The sequence below is a fragment of the Colletotrichum costaricense genome (genome assembly GCF_030867565.1).
Source record: "Colletotrichum costaricense strain IMI 309622 chromosome Unknown Scaffold_3.1, whole genome shotgun sequence".
Lineage (NCBI taxonomy): Eukaryota > Fungi > Ascomycota > Sordariomycetes > Glomerellales > Glomerellaceae > Colletotrichum > Colletotrichum costaricense.
Genome location: NW_026848232.1, coordinates 2,872,472 through 2,899,026, shown reverse-complemented (window position 1 = coordinate 2,899,026; position 26,555 = coordinate 2,872,472). Strand labels below are relative to the sequence as shown.

Genomic DNA, 26,555 nt, shown 5'->3' with positions numbered 1-26,555 from the left:
GCAGCCACCACTGAAGCTCACTCGAGAGAGACAGAGAAAACAGAATGAAAGTACAAAACATCTCAGTTGCCTTGAAATCTGTATTTGTGACGCCGAACCGATGCCGGGTATGTTGTCAAATGCCGTCCCTGACTCCGCCGAACCCCAAGTCCCATTCCATTCCATAAAAGCCACACACACCCGATCCAGAATAATAAAAATAATTTCCCAAATTATCAACATGAAGAAAGAGACACTTTCTCCCCTCTCCCTCTTCCCCTAAATCATTCGCTGACAGACCCCTCCTCATCCGAGACGTGGTCGATGTCAATGTCATCAACATCCATACTGTGACCTCGTCTGTGACAATCCGGACCCATCTCAGCACGGATATCCTTCTGGATCTTGAGGAAATATTTCCTCAACGTTCGAAGACCTCGGAGGAAGCCACGGTCCGGCTCATTGGGATGCCGCGGCGGACACGGCTTTCCCTCTGCAAGGTCGCCCTTAGTCAGGCTATTTGCAAAGTCGGCAATCTTGAAGTCGATGCCGCGCTTCTTCTTCTGCTTCTTCTTCTCGCGCAACGCCGACGTCTCCTCCGTGTCGGTTGCAAAGTCAGTCGTAGAATCGTCAACGACTGTATCGTATTCATTACCCTCGCTGGTCGTGTCGCCATCGTAAAACATGAGGAGACTGGCGGCGTAGAATCGGTAGCCGTCCAGTCCTCGGACGATCGACTCGAGGTGGTCCAGCTTTTGCAGGATAGTCGGAATGTGTCGCAGGATGCTCGAGTAGTCGACGCCATCGTACAAGAATCGCGTCAAAGCGTCCTGGAACTCCTGGCCGGCTTTGAGATCACGTCCAAAGTACTTGTCCTTAAAGACGTAGCTCTGACTCTTGACATCCCAGACTTGAAGTCCGCATACACGCACGCCGAGTTCACGCGAGGTTGTCCTGGCACACTTGCCCTGCTGCGACTTTTGTTTCTTGGGCGTGGCCTCTACGCCGTACTGTCTGGTGCCCATCTTGAGGTCCATGATACAAGGCCGCTTCATGCCTGCCGTGAGATCTTCCAAAAGGAGGAAGTACTCGACGCGGGAGTCTCTTTGCGTTTGCGCTTCCTTCGGATTCACAGGTCGCGGGATTCTGCGGAACTCTTGGATAGGGCTAGGCACCTCGGACGGAACAGTTGACGCATACGTAGAGTACTCAGCTTCGGTCGGGACGTCGGCTTGAGATGCATCGGCAGCAGGCACTGGGAGACTCAGTTCTTTCGCGGCACCTTCACTGGCATTTGTGCCATTCGTGCTTGGCGCTTCGATCATGGGCGAGTTCACTTGGGACGTGATGAGGGACTGCCCGCCTTCGTCTTCACCTCTATAACCAGCGTCATCCGCCTCTTCCCAGTACTTGAGATGTCCTCTAGACTCCGTCACTGTTCGTGGCTTCCGTCGGAGGCCTGTTCCAGAGTAACGTCTCTTCTTCTTTTGAGCAATAATCTTGTCTGCAAGAGTTTCCGGCTCCGGTGCACTGGTACCAGTCACGTCCTTGACATCGCTATCTTCGGCTTCTGCCTCGGCAGCCTCGAGATGGCTCGGGCGCTCCATGGCAATGCTCTCTGTGGGAGGGGGCGAGGAGCTGCTTGGCCGAAGCGGGCTAGGCTTTTGAGGTGCGTGACCTTCTACGGCAGACGGATCCTGTCTGCGCACCAAGTCGGGTACGGAGCTAGCTGGCCTCAATGTCGGCTGCTTACGAAAAGCCATCGACTTTTGGTGTGGGCGGCGGTGCTTGTGGATCGGAATTGGCTGCTTCAAGAAGACGTCGTTGAACACCTCATTGCGCAGCCGCTTGTTAACGGTGGTTGCACCCCAGCTATTCGCGTGCCTGTCATCCAGGCTCGGCCTTGTTGGAGATGCCATTTTGCTCTGCTCAGGGTTGTCCGGAAGACCTGCAGATGAGGTGCTTCGGCCTCGAGGCGGCATGACTACTGGAGGAGGCGTTGGTTGCAGCAGATTCCGCGGCAGGATATGCCAGTTGTCGTCAAAGGTCACCGTCGGTATTGGCTCGGGCGCGGAAGAAAGTGATTGGCTAATGATGCGGCGGTGCTCCTGGCTCGGCTGAGACGCGCCGTTGGATCCATTCGACTTCGTCGCGTCCGCTGACGCCATGACACCAATCTCTCCGGTCGGCTTCCGCTCCAGCAAAGGAGCGTCATCACGCCTGTGGGTCGACTTGCGACGGGTTTGCTTGTGAAAAGTCACGTTCAGGACACCGATGTACCGTGGGAGAAATGAGAGCAAATCAGGATGATCCTGTTCCACATTTTCGTAAAACTCATTCTCCCGATTATTGAGCTGTTTGCAGACAGCTCTCTTCGAAAAACGCCAAAGTGTGGTGTGACCGCCAACCTGATGCTTGTAGGGGATGAGTTCGATGGCCTCGAGAGGCTCTTTCTGCTCGACTTGATGATGGTGCGCGTGGTCATCAATGTGTGCAGGGATGTGCTTCGGCGTCGGCGGCTCCGGCTCTTCTTCAGCCGTCACGTCCTTAATAGTGCCCGGTTGAACCTCGCGTAAGGTAATGTTTGGCTCGCCGGGTAGACGCTTCGGCTTCGACTTGGAAGGGGTTTCGGGAGGCTGGTCAGGAGAGAGCAGCTCCTCCTCGGGCTCGGGCTCATCGGCCTTCACCAGCCAAGGGTGAAAGTCCTCGGCTCTGGCTTTCGATATGGTGCGACCGGGCGTCTGTCTCGGTTTCGCAACGTCTCTCTCGCGTTCTGCAGCCTCTTCCAAGCCGGGGTGTGGTACAAACACAGCTGAAGAAATTTTTTCCTCGGAAGACTCGTCTCCCTCCTCGTGGCTTTCTCCAGGGTCGCTGCTGTCGGCTGACAGACGTCGGGTCTCAACCGCTCCGGATTCTTCAATCGAGGGTAGCGAGGCGTCGCCCTCTTTCTCTCCATTCGCAGGAACGGACGTGTTGCTGGCCGACCTAGCGCCATCGGTATCCACCTTGTGGAAAATGTCGCCATTGACCTTCCTTAACCCAAAGTAATCTTGAGTCGGCGAGTCGGTCAAGATGGGGGTCTCACCAGCCTGAGGCGACTGAAGAGGGAAAGTCTTGACTCTTTCTAGTTGCTTTGGCACCCAATCCTTCTTGTCGAGAATTCTAGGCGAGGGCTGAGCACTGGCAGCTTTGGCGAAATCTTCAATGGCAATGTCTGAAGAGAGCGGCTCCTGTGAATCTGAGCTCAGAGAGGGCTTCTCCTTGGGTCGCTGGTCCTTTCTGCGTCCTGGCGTCTTCTCCTCTTTGGGCAATCCCTCTCGGAAGAATCGTAGGCTGTAGCTAGCCTTTCGGCTGCGAGCGTTGGGTTCGGCACCAATCATGGCTTCGTGAACGGACTTCTCCACTTGGCCATCTTCTTGTCCGTCGATGGCCTCGCTCGACCCAATCGACCATATCTTCTCGGGTCCAACGGAGAAGCGTTGCTCCAGTTTCTTCGGTCGGCCTTCAAGCACGGTAGTGTTATCCTGGTGTAGTTTCTGGTCCATTTGAGCGACTGAACTGAGAGATCCCTCTGGACTGGTGGAGTGAGAGTGAGCTCTGCTTTTCCGGAGGCCTCCCTGTGCTCGCGTGTCCGGATCAACCCGCTCCAGGGAGGAACCCCTGCCACGAGGCGAGCGCGTGCTCTTGAGAAAGTCGCGGTGATCCAGCAGCATTGCTCGAATACCCTGAAAACTGGCCATATCGTAGGTGGGCGATGTCATTATCTCCATGTCGGCGTCGGGGGTATGAACAGCAGCGGTCTGTGTAGTAATGTCGGAAGGGGGTACGATGCCGGGTTGAGGAGCGCTTCGGGGAGTTACTGAGGCGCCATGGCCGGGAAGAGAGGGAACATTGCGGAGGTCGTCGACGGCAAGAGGATCCAGGCCAGCAGTAGCAGAGGACGGGTTGGGGTTTGAGTGTGCGTTGGAAGGGACGAAGTCGGCGGTAGGCGAAGGCAGCGAGCGGGTGGAAAGCTGGCTGGAGGGTTGCGGTGTTTGGTCTTGGTGGGAATGTGTTCTCGAAGGGATGCCGCGAGCTGAGGCGAGGGCTTGGGTTAGCAAGGACGGACCGGACTGCCTCGGGAGGGCAGCAGGGCCTCGGGGCTTTTTAATATTCGGGTCGACATGGCTCGAGACATCCTGCTGGTGCTGGGTGACAGCGGCCGTGGCAGGGGGTGGATCTGCAGCTTGGGCTAGGGGGGTGTCTAGAACTTGAAGTGATTGCGGAGGGACTTGAGGCAGAGTTTGGTGTTGGAGAGCGGCGGCGGCAGTAGGAGCAGGAGCAGCGACCGGGGCAGCAGCAAGACCAGCATCAGTAACAGGCTCGGTACCAGGTTCGTCGAGACCAGTCGGATTGGCAGCTGGATCTCTCGGACTGGGACTTTGACTGGACTTGGGACTAGAGATGATGGGGGCGGAAGCGGAGGCGGAACTGGGAGTGGACGACGACGACGACGACAAATGCGCGGAGCTCACCAGGGTCGCGGGTGCGGCATTTTCGGCGTTACGAGGCGGGCTGGACATGAGGGAAACATCTGGCGAGAGTCTGGACGATATGGGAGGATTTGGTCGCCGATTGTTTCTGGGGCGGCAGAAGGGATAGAGAGCGGCGTGGTTGCGTCTCCTACGTGGTGTGGTGAATGAGTGAGTGACGGAAGTGTGTGTGTGTGGGAGGTTCGGCAAGGTGTAAGAATGGGGGAAATGGAAAGGAACGTCACGACATGCGGCGGTAGGCGAGAGGAAAGAGTAAAGTGGGCGGGCTGGGAAAAAGGTGTGGGCGCAGGATTGGGCAGGACAGTGGCAAGGAGGGAGCGAGCGAGTGACCAGAGAGCCCAGCGCACAGCGCCCAGAGGCCCAGAGGGGGAACGGGACAGGACAGGGCAGGGCAGGCCAGGGGCCCGGGGTCGTGACGAGAGGCCGGGGGTGTACAAGTTACCTACAAGGTGCTTGAGTTTAGGTTAGGTACCTTGGTTCTCACCTCAGTTGCTCACCTCACCTACCTTACGGATACCGTACGGATAGGCAGGTCAAGGTAGGCTCGGTTCAAGGAAAGTTAAGGAGTCCGCTCGAGTTAGTGAGTACTCGAGTGAGTGAATGAGCGAGTGGTGAGGGTGGGTGCCGGTAGTGACTGGCGACGACAGTGATGCATGTATGAGTGTGATACGGAGTAGAGCCAGTGAGATACTGAATGAATGCCAGGGCCAATGCGATGCGATGCGCTGCGATGCGTCTGTGAGCGGTGGAGGTGAGTGGGCCTTGCTGCTGCCCGGTGGGCTGAGTACCGCAAGGTAAGTGGATGTCAAATCTCATGAGTTCTGGGTCTCGATCTCATGAGACTGGGCAGTACGATCCATCACCGATGACTTACTTATGGATGATTACGGAGTATCTGGCACCAGTACGATGTCAGATAAGTTGAGGTATCTCCTCACGTCGGGGTTGATGAGTGAGGGGATGAAAATGTGCGTGAGAGTAAGTGAGTGTGTGTGTGTGTGTGTCATGGAGGGGCAAACACACCATGACCATCACGTTCAGGGCAGCTTAAAATGCAGGTAGCCTCCCGGCCAAATTGTGAGCGACGATACTTCCGACTGTGCTGTAGAAAAAGGTAGCCTCTTATCCTAGGCTGCTCACTTGACATCGTCATTATCGAAAGCGGGAGGTCCCAGTAGAGAGCGCATGTTGGGGTTTGGGGTTTGGGGTTCGCACCTTTTTTTGCTGATAACAGCGGGGGCCAAAGTTCTAGCAGAAAGACGGCGCGACGCCTCGGAGCGGAGGAGTGGACGTAACGAGCAGGGATGTCCAGGGTCCTGGCGTCCCTGATAGGGAGGCCAAGACAATCTATACGTACACAGCGCGGTCACAAGCGAGATACTTCTGAATGAGGGGCTCACCAGGCGGAAAACAAAGTACCGAGGATAAGGACGCAACTTCTCGAGATGGCATCCATGTACACTTTCCCAGCAAATGCACGTGAAAAGTACTTCTGCCACTCCCACGTGTGGAAAGTAGTGGCACCTGGGGGAGGAAACATTTACGATGGGAAAGAACCACTCAGAACTCCCAACTTTCCACTCTTTTGATCCCAAAGTTGCAAATGGAAGCCATCCGTAACACATCTAATAAAGTAGCCACGTAGTGTACTCCGCACTTGCCTTGAATCCGGTCAGCTCAAGCATCGAGATAATCCCTTGGGATCAGCTCCCGTCGGCGCGGCAGCGGATGTCAACCCAATTTCTGACATCAACACCACCTTGAGTCAACCCTCCCTCAACATCGCTTCCCAACATCATACATGACACCACACATCCAAGTGTGTAACTGCGGCCTTCATGAACGGCTCGGTTACTCAAATAATGCGATTTCCTTATCTATGCACCACGTTACTAACACCGCCAGCACGCAGGCAAACAAGTATCCGAAGCATCGGCTACGACACACTCTATCTTCTCTAATACGGAGTGTTCCACTCACAGCGCATCGCATCGCATCGCATCGCATCGCAACAAGAATAACACCGTCGCCTCTACCAAGTACGGGTACCCGAGCTGTCACCTGGCTTTGCGCATGCCGCTAAGTCAATCGAAACATGGCCATCCCCCGTCGCTCGCGTTCCCACGGCTGCGGGCGCCCCTGCGCGACCCTAGTCGCTTCCACTATCAACCCAGCAGCCCTTCGTCTAAACCCCGCTTGTACGGTGTGTGACGCCGTCCACGGGACTGCTAACTTGGCTCCCGGAGCCCTCCCAGTGGCTCGTCTTAAACACCTCCAGCTACTGTACACTACGAGTACAAACCTCAAAACTCACCAGCGCCAGGGACATTGCTAGCCAGCCCGGAATCGTTCCTAGGTTTTTACGTCGTCCCTGGCCCAATCCAATCCTGACTACCAAAAGTCAAGACTGCCAAACACCACACACTACTTGACCGCATGGAGCCAACGGAGGGCTTGGGTCTTGGGCCTAAACGCCAAAACGGTTGGAGAAGCCCTGGCTAGCATCAGCCAGCAGCAGGTATCCCTCCCTCCACCCACGGGCCACAAAGAAAGAGGAGCCGAACCTTCGTCCCTTCAGCCATTGGGATCATCAACCGGCTGACCTCCGCCTGCCTGCATCTTGCCTGGAGCCTACCCTGCGACTCTTAAACGACAGCCTCACCCAACGTCTCGAAGAGCCTTTGTCCTAGGTCTAGGTCACTGGAACCACTATTACCCAAGGGTCATCGACGAACTGTACTGCAAAACGACTGGGGCTGCCGCCATGATGTAAGCAGTGACACTGCGTACTACAGGTGTCTGGACACGACAGTATCTCGGGTCCGTTCCCCGGCTTAGCAGCATCTCAGACCGCAATGTACACCGCGCCATGCCGGAACAGCTGGGGGTTTTCGAATTTCTACCTTCTCCCTTTCACCGACACGACAAATTTGCCCGGCCGCTGATCCCGAAACTTCCAGAGAGCACGTTGTCGTTTCCCTTGATTCTACAGGCCCGTCTCGAGAGCCACAGTTCTCGGTGTCTCGCCCACCGGAATTTGATGTATCAGACGAGTGCTTGATCGCTTGGTCGCGCAAAAGGATGGCGGCACAAGTGAGAGAGAGTGTTGGCATGCTGCTCAGATGGCGGAATAGATACTCGGGTCTTTGGCATACGCGGACTATCAGTTCCATCCAAGCAGAAGCAGACGCCAGAAGCAGAGCCGAACCAGAACCACCTAGCGTCTATCAGCACCCTTGATAATCCTTTTTGCCGGACCCCCTGATGTTTCCCCAGGATGCCACACATCGCCGGTACGGGCCAACCCTTCGACCACTGGCTAGCGTCCCTGTCCCAGGGCTGCTTGCTAGTCCTCTCCTCGCTTGTTTTGTCCGGTGTCCGGGTTGCTGACCGGGCCTGAACATGGTTCCATCCGTCACCCGCCAAGAGCAAATGAATGGAAGCCTTTTTCCAGCAGGTGTGGTTACACCGCGGCACGTCCTGAAGAGCATGCCCTGCTGGCATTGAAAAGAACAAGTCGTCCATTTCTCCCATTAGACAGACGGACGACCAACCCATCGGCACGTCCCTATATCGTTAGCCATCCAGGTGTCGTTGAGTTAGTGGACAGTTGGATCCGCTTTCGCAGCACCACTATCGCAAATGTTCCTCAGCGTCATGGCATTAGTCAATCAAGTACACCACCAACCCATCACCAAAGACAAACCACGTTGAAATTGAGGCCGTGATCGGTTCCATTGGGTCATTGGCAATCTCTCTCGGAGTAGCGTCAACCCTGTGTATCTGCAAGGTTCATAAACCCGGACCCGGCCCCGGCCACTCGCCTCGATTTCAATATCATTTCTCCTTGTTTCGTCGGTCTGCGGAATAGTTTTACCGCCAAAGGCAGTCGAGACGGGACGGAGCGTTTATCTGCGGTCTAAGCCAAACGCACCTTGCTTTTCTGACACGTCTCAAAATGCCCTTTGCAGATGCCAATGTTTTTGGGGTTCTATCAGCTCGAGGGGGTCCCATTCCCCGTCCCCGGAAGTCTGGATGAACAAGCTTGCGCCAAGCCCAGCCCGCAACTTATCTGCCAGACCTCCAATGGACCCTCCGTCGCCAATCATCCAACAACGTGCTCGTCAGACCGCCTCGCAACAGCCCAACCAAGACATCAACCCAAGTTACCCAACACATCGCCCACGCCTTTACTTGCTTTCGCTCTCGCCTTGAAAAGACAGCCGCTCAAAGTTGTTCAAATCTATGCACTGAAATATCCTGCCTTGGCTATGAGCAAAGCCCGGCCACGCCATGCGTGCACTTACATGGCAAATAGGAAAAGCTTGGAAGACCCGCGTGGTACTCTGGTATGATCGGCCGGGTACAGAGTACGCTGCATGATAGCCGCGCCAAAGATGGTACTCTGTTCAGACGGATTGATATTGTCTGACCTCGTGGCAATCAATGTGTGTTTCCCGCAATCGTACAAGATTGCGTGCTTCTGGCGTCTTGGTTGTGCACTTGCCGCAGAGGGCTCTGGGGCGTAATACTAACGATTCGGCTTGACTTGCCTCAAGACAAAGTTGGGTCCTTTTCTTCACCCGGACGTACACAGGTCAGATTCTACTTGCCTTGTTGCTACTGGGCACTTGGAGACTAGAACTCAGTTCGTATAGCCTTGACAAGGGGTTGGCCCGGGTGAGCTCAAGCCTCGGTGGCGCCTCAGTCTTGAATCCTATCAACCCAACCACGTGAAAAAAGCATAGCCTGTGAGAGATGCCCGGCGTCACGGCACCTCATCTTACCACAGCTTTGCACTTTTCCCCTGAGGCTCTGCCGGAAACCATATTCCCTTCCCCGGATTGCTAGGGAGGCGCAGCCTGCTTCACATCGCCACCGGTCCTGTGGCCCTGAAATGTTCCTGTCGATCGCTCTGAAACCCCAATTCAGGGGCATGGTCCTGCTCTGACACTATCCGTACACCGGGTAAAGGTGGATGACAAACATACATAGGAGACTCGAAAGTGAAGACAAATTTGATCATAGGATCAACGACGACCTCGTGGAGCTTCACGTCCCAATGATACGGGCCACATGGGGCCCGGTAACCGAAGGTGCCATACGGAGTACACGCACGCCCCCAGACGTCCGGCCGGACATGGGACGATGGAATCTTTCTTTTTGAGAGGAGTCCGGGCGCGGCTGCACTGAGGATGGCATTGACCTTCACGGGTTCCTCATTTCTTGTGTTCTTATCCAAAGAGAGATCGGGGATCCGCCATGTGGTTCATCGTTCGGAAACCTACCTCCTGCTATGGTAGGTAGTTGTACTCAGGGCACTGGCTCACCGCGAGTGTTGAGATCCTTGAACCTTGGAGACGGTGAGTCGGTGAGCCCGGGGGGGGGGGGGGCTGTAGCTGCTGCTAATGGATGGGTACGGTTAAGGCTTCCGGAACTCTGGGGATGGGAACCCGGAAGGAGACACCGAGAGGAGGATACTTGTGAAAGGAGGTAATTAGATGTGTTGTCTCAATGACAAGCTGCCTCTTGATGTGCAGTAGCTTTTCCGGTGTATATCATCCACGTGGGTACCTGGGGCTCTTTTGATGGGAAACCGGGGATCTATCCAGTCGGACTGCGACCTGCGCGACACGTTTAGATAAATCCTTGCTTGTGGTGATCGTCTGTTATAGAAGTTGTGGGCCGTGGGTCGAAGCTCATTGCGTTGGGGGTCCAGATGACTGGGTATGGGAATGAGCTCGTTTATTTGGGTGTTGTTGCTGGGAAGGTACCGCCTCCGATGTCCTTTGTTCTGTGATGACTTGTTTGATGTGCGGATAGCATGTACCTGGTGGGAAATATGCAAGGCTCCGTCGAGGCTGGAGTAAATGCTGCACTTTGTCAGAGTTCCAAGTCATTCCTCGGGTTTCTGGTTTCAGGTTTCGAAGAAGTCAAACTCCATGGTGCTACATTATCTATCTCGTTTATCCCGTTCTTGATAGCCTTCTGCTCAATTGTCGTAGCAAAGACTCATAATATCTCGAGAATATCGGGGACAGGCTATAACGAGTGGTAGCAAGACGCCTGGCAACTTCGATCTCATGGGTTATTGATCATTGGAAAGCGATCTCAGCTACATACTCGTAGGCCGCCTTCAGAACCTTGAGTCATCAACGCAAAGGTTGGGATCAGTTTCTGGTAACGAAAGTGGGAGCCAGTCTCGCCGGCTTCGAGTATCGTCCAAAGGGGGATCAGAATTGTAAGATGTTGTAGGGAGTATGCTCTTTTCGAGTTGTGTTAAAGTAGGGGCTTCTACTGCTATGGTGAATAAGCATTATCGGGCAGGTGCGATAAGTAGACTGGTGATAGAATCACTGAGACTTGGTTGTCTTGACGCATGCTTACGTTTGATGAGATGCGTTAGCTCGGCACCTCACCCGAGGTGTGTCCTTACTCAGTGGTAATCATGTAGCCCCGGCAGCTTGCGATATCTGGCTAAAGGGATAGTGAGATGGCTGAATTCCCTGCATCTCAAGACTCTGACGAACCACAGGCAATGTGCTTGCTTATGGTTCTCAATATCTTACCTTGACGGGGGCGGAGTGTATTTAAGTCCTGGGAATCTCGACTAGGAGAATAAGAATCAAAGACTAGAGGCATTACACTTTGCATGAGGTGTGTCCCCTTTGAAACATCGCTTACCAGAGAACCATAAACGTAGCTCAGGTTTTCATATCGTTGTTGAGTATGAACCATTCATAAACGAGTGGTTTGAAAGCCAGGAATCGACGACGAGTGGGTGAGAGCTTTGGTTTTAACCTGGACTTTGAAGACTGACGTCAATGAAACCATTTTGAGAGGTCGACTTGAGATTGAGACAATGTCGGTGGTGTTGGGCGTCGTGTTCGAAGCAGTGAGCTCCTGGCATGCAGCATGGAGTGGGACGGCAGCATGTGATTTGTCGACGGCAGGATCAGTATAGCAGCATAAATTGCTCGACGAAACTGCACCTGGATTGGGGATTGTCAGATTGTAAGTCATTAGGGAGTTGAGTATGCTTGAGACCGAGCTTTCATCTGCAATCCTGGGAGAGAGAAAGGAGCCTGACCTCAGCCTATGCTTCATGTTATCCAGAATCTGAGCTTGACTCTCGATCTCTGTTCGTTGGAAGGAGTACTTGTTGTATTGTCTGCAGTGGGGAATTGATAACTTCAATCACAAACTTTAGATTACCGGAAAATCTGCTACATGGGCCTAAGTAAGAGATGGTTTTGTTAGTAAACAGTGGACTGTGGATTTGATTTTATGGCCTTTTAGTTCATACTGAAGCTCATGCATGTCCCGGTGGCTTCTGCCTCTAGTGATACCTTTGAGCGGGCAAGGTACTTCGTCTCGATAAGTTTTCAACTACTAATTAGAATTGGTGGACATTGACGTCTATATCGAGTTTATGAAGAGTCGAAATAAAGAGCCGGAAAGAAAACGCATCTGTTGCTAATATAACCATTCTTGAATAGAATAAGGTTTGAAGTTGCGGTTGTTGATAAGGTGAAACCTTGGATAAACGCGCAATCATGATCAGAGCTCTAAAGTTGATGTTGTCAATGGGCAATGCTTGCGTCACGCACTGGATTCTTCCCGAGGTACCTTTATGGAATGAGGAAAAGGTAACCGTTGTCTGCTCAGAGATCGATAATCCCAATGATGTAAACCGTATCGGACTGAAGGAGAACGCGTTTAGAGCCCTCAGCTGACTGGCACCCAAACGGCAAATGTGTCGAAACTTTGGGCAGTAACTCTCCGGTCATACCATTTAGTCTTCCCAGAATTAGCCGCGCCGCGTACAGATACGAGACGGGCCATAGAGAAGGGGCTAGATCTTCGAGTGTCAAGTTGGTAAACTTATTTTGGGTCGAATCCCCTGTGAAGGGTGCCGACGCGATGTGCCGCAGAAGGCACGCGGCGTCAACCGCACCCGTCCATACGGATTTTAGGTTCATCTCTTCTCGTCCCGACGGTGAGGCTCCGAGATAAAGCCTCTCGAAAGTCCATGTCAAACCCCGCTAGTTATAGACCTTCCGAGACCGAGATCCTCCTCGAACTGCTCGACTTTGACAACCCCGCCCCCACCGTTCCGTGGCTTTCAGAGGTCTGGATACCAGAGGTAGAAGAACTCTCCGCACCCAGTGACATGGCGACCGATTCAGAAGCTGATAAACGGCAGTGGTAGACTGAAGCAAACGGCCCGTCGGCCCGTTGATTGCAATAGCCGAGCTCGAGAAAGGCATCTCTACAGCCGTCGACAGGGTTGAAGACTCATGTACGGCCCGATCGCTCCAAATGCCAACTCCCCTCCCTGGGAGCAGACGTGAACGTCAAGTCAAACACAGACGAACCATAGGATTCGCCTCAAAGCTACTGGCAGCAACTACACATGAGGCTCCTAGAGACACTCGAATTTCGGCCTCATTGGGTAGCCAAAGCCCATCGCTAACCGGGTATGGGTTCCTCGGGGACACTCAACGTGTTTGACAGCACCTTGAAGTCGCCGTCCAACTTGCCATATTTCGAGCTGAGCTGGTCGCCGTTAAGCACCGTCGGGGCGCTCAACGTACTTCTCGGCTTCCTCGTCATCGGTATCACATCCTTCTCCAAGGTCGCCGTCGTTCCCATCGTCTCCTCGGCGGCGGGAGCTATCGCGAACGGGCTGTGCTATTATGCCTACTACGACGAGACGTACTACCCTCTCGAAAGGAAAGCAGTCGTCGCGGCCTTTGGGGATTTCTTCTGGATGGTAAGCAAGGGATGCCGAGAATGGGCGTGGGAGCTCAATGCAGATGACTTACACGAGACCAACAGATTCAAGAAGCCGGCCTCCCCTTCTATAGCTACATCATCCTCCGCAACATCCTACGCGGCACCCGCCGCAAAATCTTCACCACGGTCTTCTGGCTCGCCCTCTTCGCCGTCCTCGTCGTCCGCGTCCTCATCATCGTCTTCCGCGTCGAGCACATCCTCCGCGCCGACGGCAGCCTGCAGAGCCTCATCAACGGCCTGCACATTGGCTACTTTTGCCCGCTCGCCATGACGGAATGCGTGAGCGCCTACTTCCTCCTCGGCGCGTTCGCGGAAGCGCGGGCGGCGTCGGCGCAGGCGGGGCTCCGGATCGGATTCGTGCGGTATCTGGTGCGGAGCACCGAGGTCCGGCTCGCGACGCTGGCGGTGACGGGGGTCATGAGGACCGTTACGCACTCGTTGAATATATCGCAGAGTAATCCCGTCACGAGCTACGCGGATCGGGTGGCGTATACGCTGGAGTGCTTCTTCCCGGTCATTATGTAGTGAGTTCGCCCTCTCCCTCCTTTGGAAGTGTTTGGCAGTAGCTTTTGGGTGACTGGGTGCTGATTTGGCTGGGCAGTGTTGACTTGCTAGCATCGAGGCTACAGTACTCAGTGCAGACGCGTGGATTTTCTTTTGCAAGCGATCAGGCTCTCCGTTGCTTGGATTCAAGGGCGAAGATAGAGGACTAGTAAGCCGCAAAGTGCTTCACGTCTACAAATTCAAGACAGAAACCTCTGCGTTGGGTTCTGAGAGGTGTTCCGATGAAAGCTTGCGAGCACTCCAGAGGCATCGTGAAATGTAGATGACTTCGACCACATGACCTATCTTGCAAACGGCCAAGTGATCTTTCACAGCAGAAGTTGCACGAGTATCAAGTTACTAATTGGATAACATTTGACAAAGGTCTAGTCTTTGCTGAAGACGGAACCGCTAAGTATAGTAAACTGACTGAGTAGCAACTACCTGTTTGTCGTAGAGTAAGTAAAGCAAAGCAGTTGTTCCACCCATGATGTGGTATTTTGTCATGACCCCAAACACCTCGCTAGTATAATAATTCGCATAACGACGCCGCTTGCGCAGTTGCTCGTTGCTTGCATCCGAACACAGTAATATATGATGCATCGTCCACGTCATCTCCTTTGATCACAAACTCTCAATCCCAAACTCCTGCGTCCATCATCCCGTCAAAAGTAAAGCCCCCTGTGTAGCTGTTGCTTGTAGGCTGGCTTGTTCGCTGCTGTTGCTGTTTCTCAACCTGCTTCTGCTCTTCTTCCTTGGCTCTCGCGAGATCAGCTTCGACATCGACCATTTCGATAAACTCGTTAAGATTACGAAGCACGTCGTCAACATCATCGACGGCTGACTCTTGCGTGTCGGCATTGTCTTGCGCCAGTGGGGCCTCGTCGACATGTACGAAGGCCACTGGGGCTGGAGGTGCTCGGAAGGAGTCAGCAGAGACAAAAGCCTCTGCCATGGCCATTGGGCCCGGGCTTTGCAACACTTGCTGAGATGCCGAGGGCAAGAGATGGTGATGGAGCCTTTTTCGAAGGGACACAGCTTGGAAGTGTTTTTTATACTGATCGTCTTCGCCGGTTGGCAAATCAGCTACTGCGGTTTCTGGCGGCGGCGAAGCAGCTCTTTGCGTTGTAGGCGTGTGAGGATTGCGGCTCTCCATAGATTCTTCGCCTTCGACTTCGTTGGGCAGTAAAGCCCATCTGACCCTCTTGACAGACTTTTGTACGCTTTCCCATGGATTGTTGGTTGTAGCGGCGATGAGGTTCTGCGTACTAGGCAAGTGACCGCCACTGAGGCGAGTCTTGTTGAGCCGCCGACGTGGCTTTTCGGGCGACGGGGACAGAAAGTTCGCAAAGGACTTGATAGAAAAGATGGGCTCAGGCGAAACTGGCTCTGAGGTGTCGGCGTTGTCGGGCTGTTCAATAGTGACAGCCGGACCTGTAGGCGTCATCGCAGCGGTGGGAGCAAGCGGAGAAGGCGAAGTTGGTTCGGCAACATTAAAGAGCTTTGACATAAGAGCTTCTTGAGCAGCTTGGCGCAATTTGGTCGGGCTAGCCGTCCAAGGACTCTGGCAGCTTGGGTCAATGGTACTCGTTGCATCACTGTTCCTCGGCTGTTGTTGCTGCTGAGACTGAGCAATGACTGGCACGTCCATGTTCCACGGGCTCTGTTGTGAAGCTGGTACGGCGGGACTGCTGAGAAGATTGGCTGCGTCCACCAATCTATCAGCAGTGCGTGCTGGGGGTCGCTCAACTATTCGATCAGGCGTTCCATCAACAGACACAGAAGTTTCTACAACTGACGCAGTGAATGGTATTGCCGGTGTCCGCGAAGCGTTGGGGCCTTCAGCAGTGAACGTGTTGACACTAGTCAGTTGTTCATGGCTCTGGCCAGTGGTGCTTGGCCGACGAGGAGTACGCGGGATGATGAATTGGCTCAGCTTCGACCAGGGGCTTTGAGGGAAGAGATTCGGTAGTATGCCCGCGAACGAGCTGGAGGTTTGGCTTGCTGGTTCCTTTGGTGAAGTGGCCTGGATTTCTGGCGTCGGCGGTTGTGGCACTGGGCTTGCTTCTTTCGGTGCCAAAATCTCTTCTTGATCTTGTGATGCAGCAATGGCCATAACCGTCGGTTCTTGGCTCGATGTCAAATCCGCGATTCCTGCTGCTGCGGCCGTCTCAACTGGCAGATGCTGATCAAGGTCCTCAACCATTTCTGAGATTTCGCCATCCGTCGTTTTCGTGGGGCACACGTCGGTTTCCATCGCATCGAGGGCTATTTCACTGCCCAGGGGCTTGGACATAGACTCGCCGCTCTCTCCTCTTTGCACTGTATCTTTCCCTGGGGAATGTTGATCTCCACCTTCCTCGCTGAATCCTGGGGAAGTAGCTTTAGTGTCGTCTGCCATGCAAGTGTCACCCTCCAAATCTTGGACATCGCCTTGGGAGTCGCTCTCGATCGAAGAAGTGGAAGCAGCGGAAGAAACTTGGCCAAATGACGTTCTCTTCAAGGGGCTTGAGGTCAAGGTATTGATGGCATGGTTCCTCGGCCTTGCACGGAATAAGAAACTTTCGTCCTGCTGCGTCTCGAATTCACCCCGTTCCTCTTCCTTGACCACAGTGACAACACTGCTGGGAGGAGCATCGTCTCCAGTCTTAACCACTGCCTTCCTATTGGACTGGGGAGTCTGGATAGGGGTGCTCAGCGGCGCTGGTATCTCATCTTGTGCAGCACTGGCGTATTTGTTGAATATTTGTGAGAGTTGTTGCTGGTGCGAGCGACTGGCACTTGAGTTCAAGGCCTTGCGCGGGGTTTGTGGGTTTATTTGAGAGCTCTCCAAGCTTGCAGTCTCATCCTCCATGGCAGCGTCCACTTGTTTCTGCACAACGTTTTGGCTCAGTCGTGCGCTATCCCGCTGGATAGCAGCCGAGTCCTCCCGGTAACTGTTCGTATCCTCTGCCTTTCGTCGTTTGGTGTCTTGCCGCTTCAGCCACTCTGAACCTGTTGACCGTCGCTTACGTTGTGTCTGTGACTGAGGCTGCGAGAGAGAGGCTTCTAGTGACCAAGCAAAATCTTGTGTATCGCTCAAAGATTCCGTAGTATTTCGCCATGCTTCAACTCGTTCTAGTTCCTCTGTTTCCATGAAAGGGTGCGGGCTTAAGTTGGGTTGATCCAGGCTTCGCGGGCTCGGTAGATGGCAAGACGCTGCATCCTCGACATACACTTCTTCTACAATGGTTTCTTCGACTTCCGTGGTGGTTTTGACGACAGCAACTGGAGGTGGTGGCGGGATGGCAGCTGATGTTGGTTTCCGGCTTGATTGCCATGGATTCACCCAACCTTTTGCGCCTGGTCCTTCGAAAGGGCCTCTTAGAACTGTAGAAAGCAGCCTTGGCGTATGTCCCTGCAAAAATCGAGTCGCAGCCTCTTCATATCGACGTCTCCTCTCTTTCAGGCTCTCGAGGTCTTCGTGGTCAAGACTGGCGTACAAGATATCCGATTCATCGTGGGGAGCCTCGCAGTACATCGCTTCGTCGTCCAGTCGCCGGACTCTCCAGCCATCCTCCATATCCATCGTGTTGGTATGAAAAGACTTTTGTCGTAAAAAGTCATGAGCCTTAGGAACGGAACGGGGACGAAGGAGGGGAGAAGTCGGAAGCGCTACGGTCGCATTGGCGCCGGGCGGTGGTCCGGATTGCGGTCGTCTGTCGTTGAAAGGCCAAAGTCACCAGGTCCAGCGCACTGCACAAACATGAATAGACAAAGAGGTCCCATATTGGGCGGGTCGGTGACCGTGCACGTTCACCAGACGACGCGACCCAGCACGAACATCCGCGTCTAGGGCGGGTCTACACGTGATATCGTGTTTAATTGATTTGAATCTCGCGCTCGCCGTGGCTGGAGCACTTGCTGTGGCGCAGGTGATCAGCACAGACCCTGCCTCACTCCAACTTGGACAAGAGGTAGATGCAATAAGAAGATGCAACCCCCCACGACTCGATAGAAGGATTAGCGCCATCGGACGATCGGGGAATTTTGGGTCACGGCCATGGCCCGGCCTGGTTCCATCCAAAGGTTGTGGCGGTTGACACAGCAACCTGGAGCCTGCCAATCAAGCATAACATTGGATTAGTTATGTTTATTCGGGGAAATTCAACACTGAGGGTGGGCTTTTGAGATTGACATAACGCCGGCCCCAAACGCGATCGCTCGACCGCGTTCCCCACGAAACAATACCAACACCTCTTTTTTCCCATATCACGACCAAACGTCACCGCAGGTAGCGGACGCAGCAGAGGCGATTTCGCCAGCAGTCTTTTCGCCATTTTCTTCGGCTTGCCGTTCTGCATTTTATTCATTTGCATTTTCTCCCGCGCGACTTCTGCATTGCAATTGCCCGCGTAAACAGACTTCAATCGCATCCAAGCCACCAAACTTAGCACCCCGCAAACCACAGACCGCGACATCAACTCACGACGACGATCTGCCACCCCCCTCGATGGACTGCTTATAGTCTCGGAAGTCCCTCAACCCCGATCGCATACGCCAACTCACGATGGCTCATGCTTGGCTCGACTCCCTCTCCGAGGATTGGCCCTCGCAAGCTGGATCCGAGACTTCTCCAGCTCAGTTGCCGCCTCTGAAGCCGACAGATAACAACAATACACCAAGCGGGAAAGGATCCGGTAGTCGCATACCTCTCCCCGTCAGTAGGATACGACCTTCGAGTGCTGGAAACAGCGACAAGAGTACTGGTGTCCTCAGCGAACGAAGCACCAATGATATTAATCTTCCACTGTCCCACAGGGGCCCCTCGAAGCTTTCCCGCGAGATCAAGCCCAACGATCAATCACGTCAAACAAGTCGCGCATTCTCAGCCTCAACAAATGGGTCTGTCATTCATAATACTGTACATCATAAATCAATCAGGTCTTCTCCACTGCGAGGAGCCGGCGACACTCCGGAATGGAAGCGCAGGCTAGTGTACGGCGACGTCGCATATGGCGAACAACGAGATCTCTTCTGTTCTGCAGCCACAGGTCTCGAAAACATGTTCAAGCCGCCTTCTCCTCCCCAAGATAATTCCATCGCCGATCAGAGCGTGCGACAAAACACGACAATGCCCTCTAGCCCGCCCTTTTTCCACCGCCAGCACGAGGACCACGGAGATGACGAAGACGAATCAGATGGCAGGAGCCACATGGATCCAAGCCCGAGCCCGAGCCCTCGACCGCGCGCGCCGCACATTACCTACAAGATGACCGACGGCTCTCCCGATCACAGCAATCAAAGCCAACTCAGTCCGCAGCAAGATAATACCTTTGCACAGGAGTCAAGTCTGGCGGCTTCTGTTTCAGGACTTGCACCACCGAACGACGCTTCTAGGAAGACCAGCGGACAGAGTGTCATCCGAAACGAGGATTTTAGTCCGATCGTCCTCACGCTGATGCGCCAGAAGCAGGATGAAGCAAAACAAACTTCCGCCCCCACCGAACTCCCCGTCGACCAGCTCCAGAATCGCCTCGAGAAACTGCGCATTGATCAGATGCTTTTGGACTCACAGGGTGAGCTCAATTTCGATATGGACGGCAGTGTAGAAGAAGGGGACAGCGACAGAGCAGAGACGACCGAGGACTATGCAAGAAAGGGAGGCTTCCTCAACACTCGGCGCGGTGGCCGGTCTGGTGATGGGTCCTTCAGATACAGAGGTCTCAGCCCTGGCATGGGCGTTGACACGTCTGAGATGCTTCCTGAAGAGTCTCTGCAGGCTAGCACACCCAAGCAGTTCCCAAGTGTACGAACGTACTCCCCCGGCTACACTTCGATTCGGTTCGGGTCTCAGAGCCCACCACCACCGCGTGTGCCGAACCCGAGTCCGGAGAAACCCGGCACATCGGGAACGAATAGCACAAGTCCTTTGAAGTTGTTCGGCCCGTACGATACATTCACGAACCAGACGCTGCTCCGTCGCATCAGTCAATTCGAGGATCAAACATCTGGATCATCGCGGCAATCTGTCAGCGGTGAATTCGCCCCAGCTGCTAGAAACCGAAGACCGCATACTGCTCCTGGCGACTACCTATCCGTGCCAAAGCAAGAAACGGCCACGAGCTCCCGATCTGTGAGTCAGTTTGGTGCGGGCGACCTCGAAGGTTATCAATTCAATCAAGAGTTGTCCATCCGGCTTGAGGAGGAGTCCCAATTTTTCGAGGATGACGAGGGATCTGAACATGAATCGGAAGATGAAGAGTCTGTCCTTCGATTCGAGCATGTCGCGGGCTCGCCGGTGCCAGATGAGGCCTCGATGTTTGTTCCCAGGAAGCGAGCAAAGTCCGGCACTACGACTGCCTCATCTTCCAAGCACACACCATCGGCCAGCGAAGGGAGCGTTCAAAGAGGTAATGTCCAGTTCGCGGGAGCCGAGGCGTTTATGCTAGGTACCCCACAGAGACGTGATGCATCTGAAGGGAAGCGACCACGTACCTCTCCATCGAAGGACCCGACGCCGAAGCGGAGGAGGACACTTCACAAGTCAGACATTGCGTATGGGAGGGAAGAGCGGTATGCACTTCTAGACACCGTCCAGGAAACCCATGCTTTGATGCAGAGCATGATGGGCAAGAAGCGCAAAGACGCTCGCCCAGGAAGCTTGCAACAAAGAGCACACCCCAGCGTGCTGGCCACGCGCCATATCCTACGCCCACGAACTCCGACCCCAAGCTCAAGGTCTTCCCTGCAAGCTGGCGAGTTTCCCTTCCAAGATAACTTGCTCGAAGACTATGCCGAAGACGAAGACGAAGAGCGGCCCGTACGACGTACCCCCCACCGTGGATCCCAGTTCACATCCAGTGGCAATGACCGCAGTGCTACACTCGACACAGACCGTAAGCCATCTATCAGAACTCAGGACTTCTTGGACGAGGCTGGCAAGATCATGGCCATGATCCGAAATGGTGTGAAGGCCCCTAGCGGCCTGACCAGTGTGGAGGAATCCGATGCGGAATACGGCGAACCTAGTCCTGCTTTTGACGACTCGTACGAGTCGACCAGGGAACCATTGTCTCGACCTCCGAGTCGCGAAGGGAAGCCAGTGCAAAGAGCACCGCAACGCCAGGAAAACCCAGAGATTCTGGATTACCTCAAGAAATACCAGGAGCTCAGCGACATGGGAGACGTCATCACATCTTCGCTTAGATCTATGGATCAAGCTCAAGATGCCATCCGAGCTGCGCAGGAGGTTGAGCGACAGATCGAAGAGAGCAGTCGCTCTAGAAACAATGTTGATGACCTCCAGTATCTTGGAGGAGACGAAACCATCAGCGATCCCCCGAACATTCGTATCTCCGCGAACCCGAATAGACAGCGAGATGGCTCTACCGACTATGACGATTTCGGTACTCACTCGTCAGGGGCATCTACCAACAGGACCATGCATACTGGCTCCTCTCGAGGCTCTGAGTCAAGAAAAACGATTGCGCCACAGAGTGTGTCGCATCTGATACCGGATCAGGTCGGTAGCATGTATCTTGATCGCCAACAAAACATTTGGATCAAACGGAGGGGCGAGAGCATCCGACCTAAAAGTTCGCATGTTGTCATCCCGTCTGAGGACAGCGAAGACGACCCTTTTGCAAGCATTCCTGACTTGTCCGTCGACATTACCAAAGAGATGCTACACTTGAGATTGGTGACAGCACAGAAGGAGGCTGAAGAGCGGGAAGCCAACATGACACAATCACCAAAGGGCTCCATGGACACGCCCCGGAGCTCATCCGGCAGAGGCTTTGTGACGCTGTCGCCCGATGCGGCACTGCCTCGGGATATTGCGCTACAAGCAAGAACGGAGATCCACAAGCTTGAAAGCAAGGCAGGAGACGGAGACGTTGAGCACGAGATCCAGCTCGACGAGGATCGCATCGTGGACTCCTCACCGTCCCGGAGACGAATGACGATATCATTTTCTTCGCCCATTGCCTCTATCATACAGGATGTTGCCGCTGAGGATATCGATAGCCTCGAGGATGACGAGGGCAGTTTCGTGGATGCGGACTCGATGATTGAAGAGTCCAAACGAGGCAAATACCAAAGCTTGACGAAGACTGCACGGCGGACTTTGCTGCAACCACGCCCGCGTACAGCTCCGGCTCGTGGTCCATCACGACAGTTTTCGCTTCGCGGCCAGTCATTTGTCCCTCGGCCCGTCTCCCGAATCGACGAAAGGGAAGAGGATAGTGTCATTGGCGATAATGCTGACGAGCGCCAAGTCAGTATCCTGGGCGAGAACAGTGCTTTGAGCTATGTCTCTCCCAAGAACGAAGAGAAGAGTCTAAGTTTCATCATCAAGACTCCCGGCAAGACAAGGATGGGCGGTCTCTATCCGGACGCAAGCGCCATTATCAGTCACAACGTTGGCAACTTGTCACTGAGCCCCATGTCAGAATTCACACTGAACCACCACGAAAAGTCATTCGGCTTTGAAGTCAGCTACGTTGTGGAGGACCAGCGTCTTGTCACTGGCGACGGCTCTAAGAAGGTCTTGTCTTTGACTGTTCGTGAGCTCGTTGATCGCCTGACGGAAATTGAGCCATTTGAGCCTTACTGGGAGGACTTCACGGAACTTGACATGAGCGAGAAGCGATTGTCGAGCCTCCACATGCTGGACGAGTTCTGTGGTCGTTTGGTGAGCTTGGACGCGTCTAACAACAGCATCGGTCATCTCGACGGAGTGCCAACTTCGATCCGACAACTCAAGATGACGCACAACATGTTGACTGAGCTAACCTCGTGGGATCATCTCGCCAACTTGCAATACGTCGACATCTCCAACAACGACTTGTCCAGTCTGTCGGCGCTGAAGAACCTCGTTCATCTCCGGAGCCTGCGGGCCGACAACAACAAGCTCACCTCTTTGGATGGCTTGAACCAGCATGATGGACTTCTCTCGCTGCGGGCACGGAACAATCAGATCGAGATGGCCGATTTCGATGGCACCGGGCTGCACCGATTGACCGAGCTTGACCTGACTGGCAACAAAGTTTCGGAGCTTCGTGAACTCGGACAGCTCTCTTCTCTGCAAACGCTCAAGCTCTCGAAGAATTGCCTCGAAGCCTTTACTGCGGCAGATGCCCAGGGTCTAGACGGTTTGCGCTATCTTGACCTCAGCGACAACAATATCTTGGAGCTCGATATCAGTCGCTTGCCAGCTGTCCGCCTGCTCCATGCCGACAGGAACCGCATCAGTAAGATTACTGGTTTTACCAAAGCCCGACATCTGGATAGTCTGTCTCTAAGAGAGCAGCGCGGTGATGTACATTTGGATCTTTCCTTCCTTTCTTCGGCGTACGAAGTCCGCAAACTCTTCCTTTCTGGCAACTACATTGGCACTTTTGAGCCCAAGGTAGACTTCCTCAACCTACAGCTGCTTGAGCTAGCCAACTGCGGGCTCCGTTGCCTACCGGAAGGGCTCGGCCAGCTGATGCCGAACCTGCGCTCGTTGAACCTTAACTTCAACGCCGTCGCAGACCTGTCACCCATTCGTTTCATTCCCCGGCTCAAGAAACTTCTCGTTGCCGGCAACCGCCTGGCAGATTCGACGACAGTCACGGAGCTTTTGACGGACTTCCCGCACCTGACACAATTGGATTTGCGGGACAATCCAATCACGCAGGGCTTCTACCCGCCAGTCCACGTAACCGTGTCGGCAGACCGGGGTCACGTCGCAGACCCGTTCACGCTCCCTGAGGCTGACCCGGAGAGGGACGCCATGTTTGCCCGGCGTCTCGACGAGACGACGCGTCTCCGGCGACGACTCTACCAGGTTGTTTTTGTGGGCTGCTGCAAGAAGCTGAAGCTGCTGGACGGGCTACCTGTCAAGCGCCAGCATATGCTTGCCCGCGACCCTTCATTCCAGGCGTTGGTGAAGGAAGGTCTGCTTCCTAGCGATGTCGCCCAAGTTCCGATTGTTGCTCCGGCAGCTGTGGCTGAAGCTCCGAGAGAGGCGCCGGCGCCGGCTCAGAGGCAAACACCGGCGCGGGCACCCGTGTCCGTGAAGGCTGACGACAGCAGCCGGTGGAACGCAGAGGACAGCTTTGCTTGAGGCCGCAGGGAGGGAGGATGTACAACAACAGAAGCGAGTGGGCCCAAAAGAATTAGGCGTTTTGAGTACAGCATGGGGATTTGTGTTTTTCTTCTTCTATTATCTTTTTTTCCATCCATATGGGAGATTTTTTTCGGGTTCGAAAACAAAGAAAGGCGTCTGGGTAATTGTTTGAAAAAAGGGGGGACTACCACCATTATTAATGACTGAAACGAGAGGAGTATTGTACGAGTACAGCACGGTAGAAAGCATTGCTTCAGGAACATGAAAGAGAGAATACAGGCTCTGTATATGCAGTACTTTGATTTGATGCTGGTTCAAGATGGTCATGATGGTGTCCTGTGGTATTGCGTGGGGTCTGCCATGTGAGAGTGCTTGATACCTTGATGGGCAAAGCGAAGCTCCGTGTAGCCGGGTCTCCCCACTCCGTTGTCGTCATGACTGCCGAGCCGGCGCCTCCGGAGTCTGACAGGATCGAGATTGAGTGGCACGTCTCCGGCGTACGGGAAAGAGCATGTGAAGTGGTGCCCTCGTATCTGACCGGGTATCTCCAGTTGAAGGATGGTCATGGCGCCAACTGAATGACGAATTTGGTGGCAGCGCAGTGCGCGCTGCGCCGGTGTGTGGAAGCGTTCCTGAGTCGGGTCCTGGTCCCCGGGAAAGTACATGTAGAGTCTCTTGGGTTTCAAGGGGAGATTATCGTCGGACGAATCAAGCAAAAGAAGAATCAACTAATTCTTCCGTGGACGCGGTGTATGTTGCCCACTCACACCTGTTAACCAGTTTCCCGGTTTGGAGGGGGAACGACCAACGATCCAGAGTTGGGCAGCAGGGGAAATTTGGTTATCGCGTGGGTGGTTAAAATAAGCAACCCCCTGAGGTAATCTTAGGGAGAGGCACTGTCACGCATACGGATAGTCTGCGAGTTTTGTGTGTGAGTGGTGCCAAATAATGAGATTTGATACCTGGCTTTTTTTTTTTTCGGAGCCCAATGAACGGTACATAGTGCCGGGGCGACGGCGTCGTTGGCCAGTGTGAGGTGCACAAAATCCGGATGATGTGCCCGACCAGAGATGCAAGGCGGAAAGGTAGGGAGTAGGACGGTACCCACAGTCCACACACGCAAAGGAGATCACCCTTTTTTTGGACCCCTAAATCGCTAGTCGCCCCTTCCCGAGTTTCCCCCCCTTGGACCTTTCCAGAACCCTTTCCTGTGTACGCAAGGACGGAGCGGAAAGTTGGGATGACTGGCGCACACGAGATGCGCGCGTGGAAGGTATCCGGTGTTGAGATAGGCGCGCTTGAGGGAAGGGATTGCCTGTGTAGAGATTGGTATGGGAGGCCGCCAAGACAGGGAAGTAAGTACATGATTGGGAGGCCAGGACGGGATGAGCTTTTTTGCGTATGTTTTGGTGTGTAGGGCTCGATAGTGAGGCTGTATTATTAGGAGAAGAGAGCGAGCACCCAGGAAGATTCCTCTATCCTCCGCTGTTCCAAATCCAGTCTTCTCTCAGGTTTCCAAGGATCCACGGTGGAGCTTGGGACGGGAGAATTGGAGGAGGAAGGTCAGGGACTCCCTTGGAGACAGGGGACGGCATGGGTATGGCAGGGCTAACTTGGCAAGACTAAAAAAGAAGTCTTGGTTTGGAACGAGGAAGAGGGCACGAGAACGGGGAGGGCGAGCGGACACTGGAGGGAGAGCCGGCCGGGCGTGGGCACGTAAGAGTATTAGTTGTCATAGTTGACGGGATGGTGTTACGGTGCTTTGCTGTCCATCTGTCCCGTATCTTTGCGACAAGTGGCCTGGGCTTGGTGTGTTTCTGGATGTCCCTTGCGTGTTGCATCTCGTGGGAACCCGGCGCTGTCTTTTTCTTGTCTACTGTGTATGCACGCATACTAGGTAAGTAGGCATTAAGTTTTGTGCGATGTGGCCCTTTTCTCGTGCTTGTTTTTCTTCAGACGTGTCAATGTTGACATTCATGTGGCAAGGTATGGGTATGGGGGGGGGGGGGAAGAGATCAACAAACGAGGCGCTGGTGTCAAGGTTCAAGGCAGAAAAGAAAGGTTTGAATATCGCGACCTGATGCCCCGAGATGTGCATGTATCCGTACCTTATGGATGTACTACGTAAGGCATTGATGGGTTAGGAGGATGTTCTCCTTCCGCGCAACTTGACAAGGGCTCAACTTGTGGATTTGCAGCGGGCTGCAGGTGAAGAGGCCTGCGGTGAGGTAATCGCGGCCGATTCACCTCAGAGGCATGTCATCGGGTGGTACCTGAGGTAGGTATCCATACGTAGCGGGAGGTATCGTCGCCGCGCTAAGACGGATGAAATTGGTGGTAATTTGAGCTGGAGCTTGTACTCGTACCTGAGGTGGATGGAATCTTGATGGAAGCTGCGGAACCCAAGTCCCCTTATTATCCACTGCAAGGTAGCCACTAGGTAGCTGCTCGCAGTGCTCACCTACGCAGTATGTACCTACTGCATAGTACGAAGACAGGCTACGACGGATACAGGGCAGAGTCACAGCGAAGCACCCCAGACATGCTGGGTGATCATCGCCCCCCGGTTTGCCTTCCACCCCTGGTCCACGTCAGGCAAAGCCGCAAAT

The 26,555-nt window shown here is 54.1% G+C and overlaps 7 protein-coding genes across 7 annotated transcripts; 3 read left to right on the top strand and 4 right to left on the bottom strand.

Moving 5' to 3' along the window:
* Nucleotides 1–263: 263 nt before the first annotated feature.
* Nucleotides 264–4,541, bottom strand: CCOS01_03798 (inositol polyphosphate kinase; the record flags this gene model as incomplete). Its single annotated transcript, XM_060451981.1, has 1 exon — nt 264–4,541. The coding sequence occupies one exon, from the start codon at nt 4,539–4,541 to the stop codon at nt 264–266; it is 4,278 nt and encodes a 1,425-aa protein (XP_060318246.1).
* Nucleotides 4,542–8,546: 4,005 nt separating this feature from the next.
* Nucleotides 8,547–8,726, top strand: CCOS01_03797 (uncharacterized protein; the record flags this gene model as incomplete). The annotated part of the gene is made up of 1 exon (XM_060451980.1): nt 8,547–8,726. One exon carries the CDS (start codon nt 8,547–8,549, stop codon nt 8,724–8,726), a length of 180 nt encoding a protein of 59 aa, XP_060318245.1.
* A 4,267-nt stretch (nt 8,727–12,993) lies between these two features.
* On the top strand, nt 12,994–14,023 carry CCOS01_03796 (uncharacterized protein; the record flags this gene model as incomplete). Its single annotated transcript, XM_060451979.1, has 3 exons — nt 12,994–13,287; nt 13,353–13,834; nt 13,912–14,023. 3 exons carry the CDS (start codon nt 12,994–12,996, stop codon nt 14,021–14,023), a joined length of 888 nt encoding a protein of 295 aa, XP_060318244.1.
* Nucleotides 14,024–14,487: 464 nt separating this feature from the next.
* CCOS01_03795 (protamine P1) lies at nt 14,488–17,421 on the bottom strand (the record flags this gene model as incomplete). The annotated part of the gene is made up of 1 exon (XM_060451978.1): nt 14,488–17,421. The coding sequence occupies one exon, from the start codon at nt 17,419–17,421 to the stop codon at nt 14,488–14,490; it is 2,934 nt and encodes a 977-aa protein (XP_060318243.1).
* A 466-nt stretch (nt 17,422–17,887) lies between these two features.
* On the bottom strand, nt 17,888–18,313 carry CCOS01_03794 (uncharacterized protein; the record flags this gene model as incomplete). Its single annotated transcript, XM_060451977.1, has 1 exon — nt 17,888–18,313. One exon carries the CDS (start codon nt 18,311–18,313, stop codon nt 17,888–17,890), a length of 426 nt encoding a protein of 141 aa, XP_060318242.1.
* Nucleotides 18,314–18,402: 89 nt separating this feature from the next.
* On the top strand, nt 18,403–23,943 carry CCOS01_03793 (WD repeat domain-containing protein; the record flags this gene model as incomplete). The annotated part of the gene is made up of 1 exon (XM_060451976.1): nt 18,403–23,943. One exon carries the CDS (start codon nt 18,403–18,405, stop codon nt 23,941–23,943), a length of 5,541 nt encoding a protein of 1,846 aa, XP_060318241.1.
* A 326-nt stretch (nt 23,944–24,269) lies between these two features.
* CCOS01_03792 (uncharacterized protein) lies at nt 24,270–24,611 on the bottom strand (the record flags this gene model as incomplete). The annotated part of the gene is made up of 1 exon (XM_060451975.1): nt 24,270–24,611. The coding sequence occupies one exon, from the start codon at nt 24,609–24,611 to the stop codon at nt 24,270–24,272; it is 342 nt and encodes a 113-aa protein (XP_060318240.1).
* Between the last annotated feature and the right edge of the window lie 1,944 nt (nt 24,612–26,555).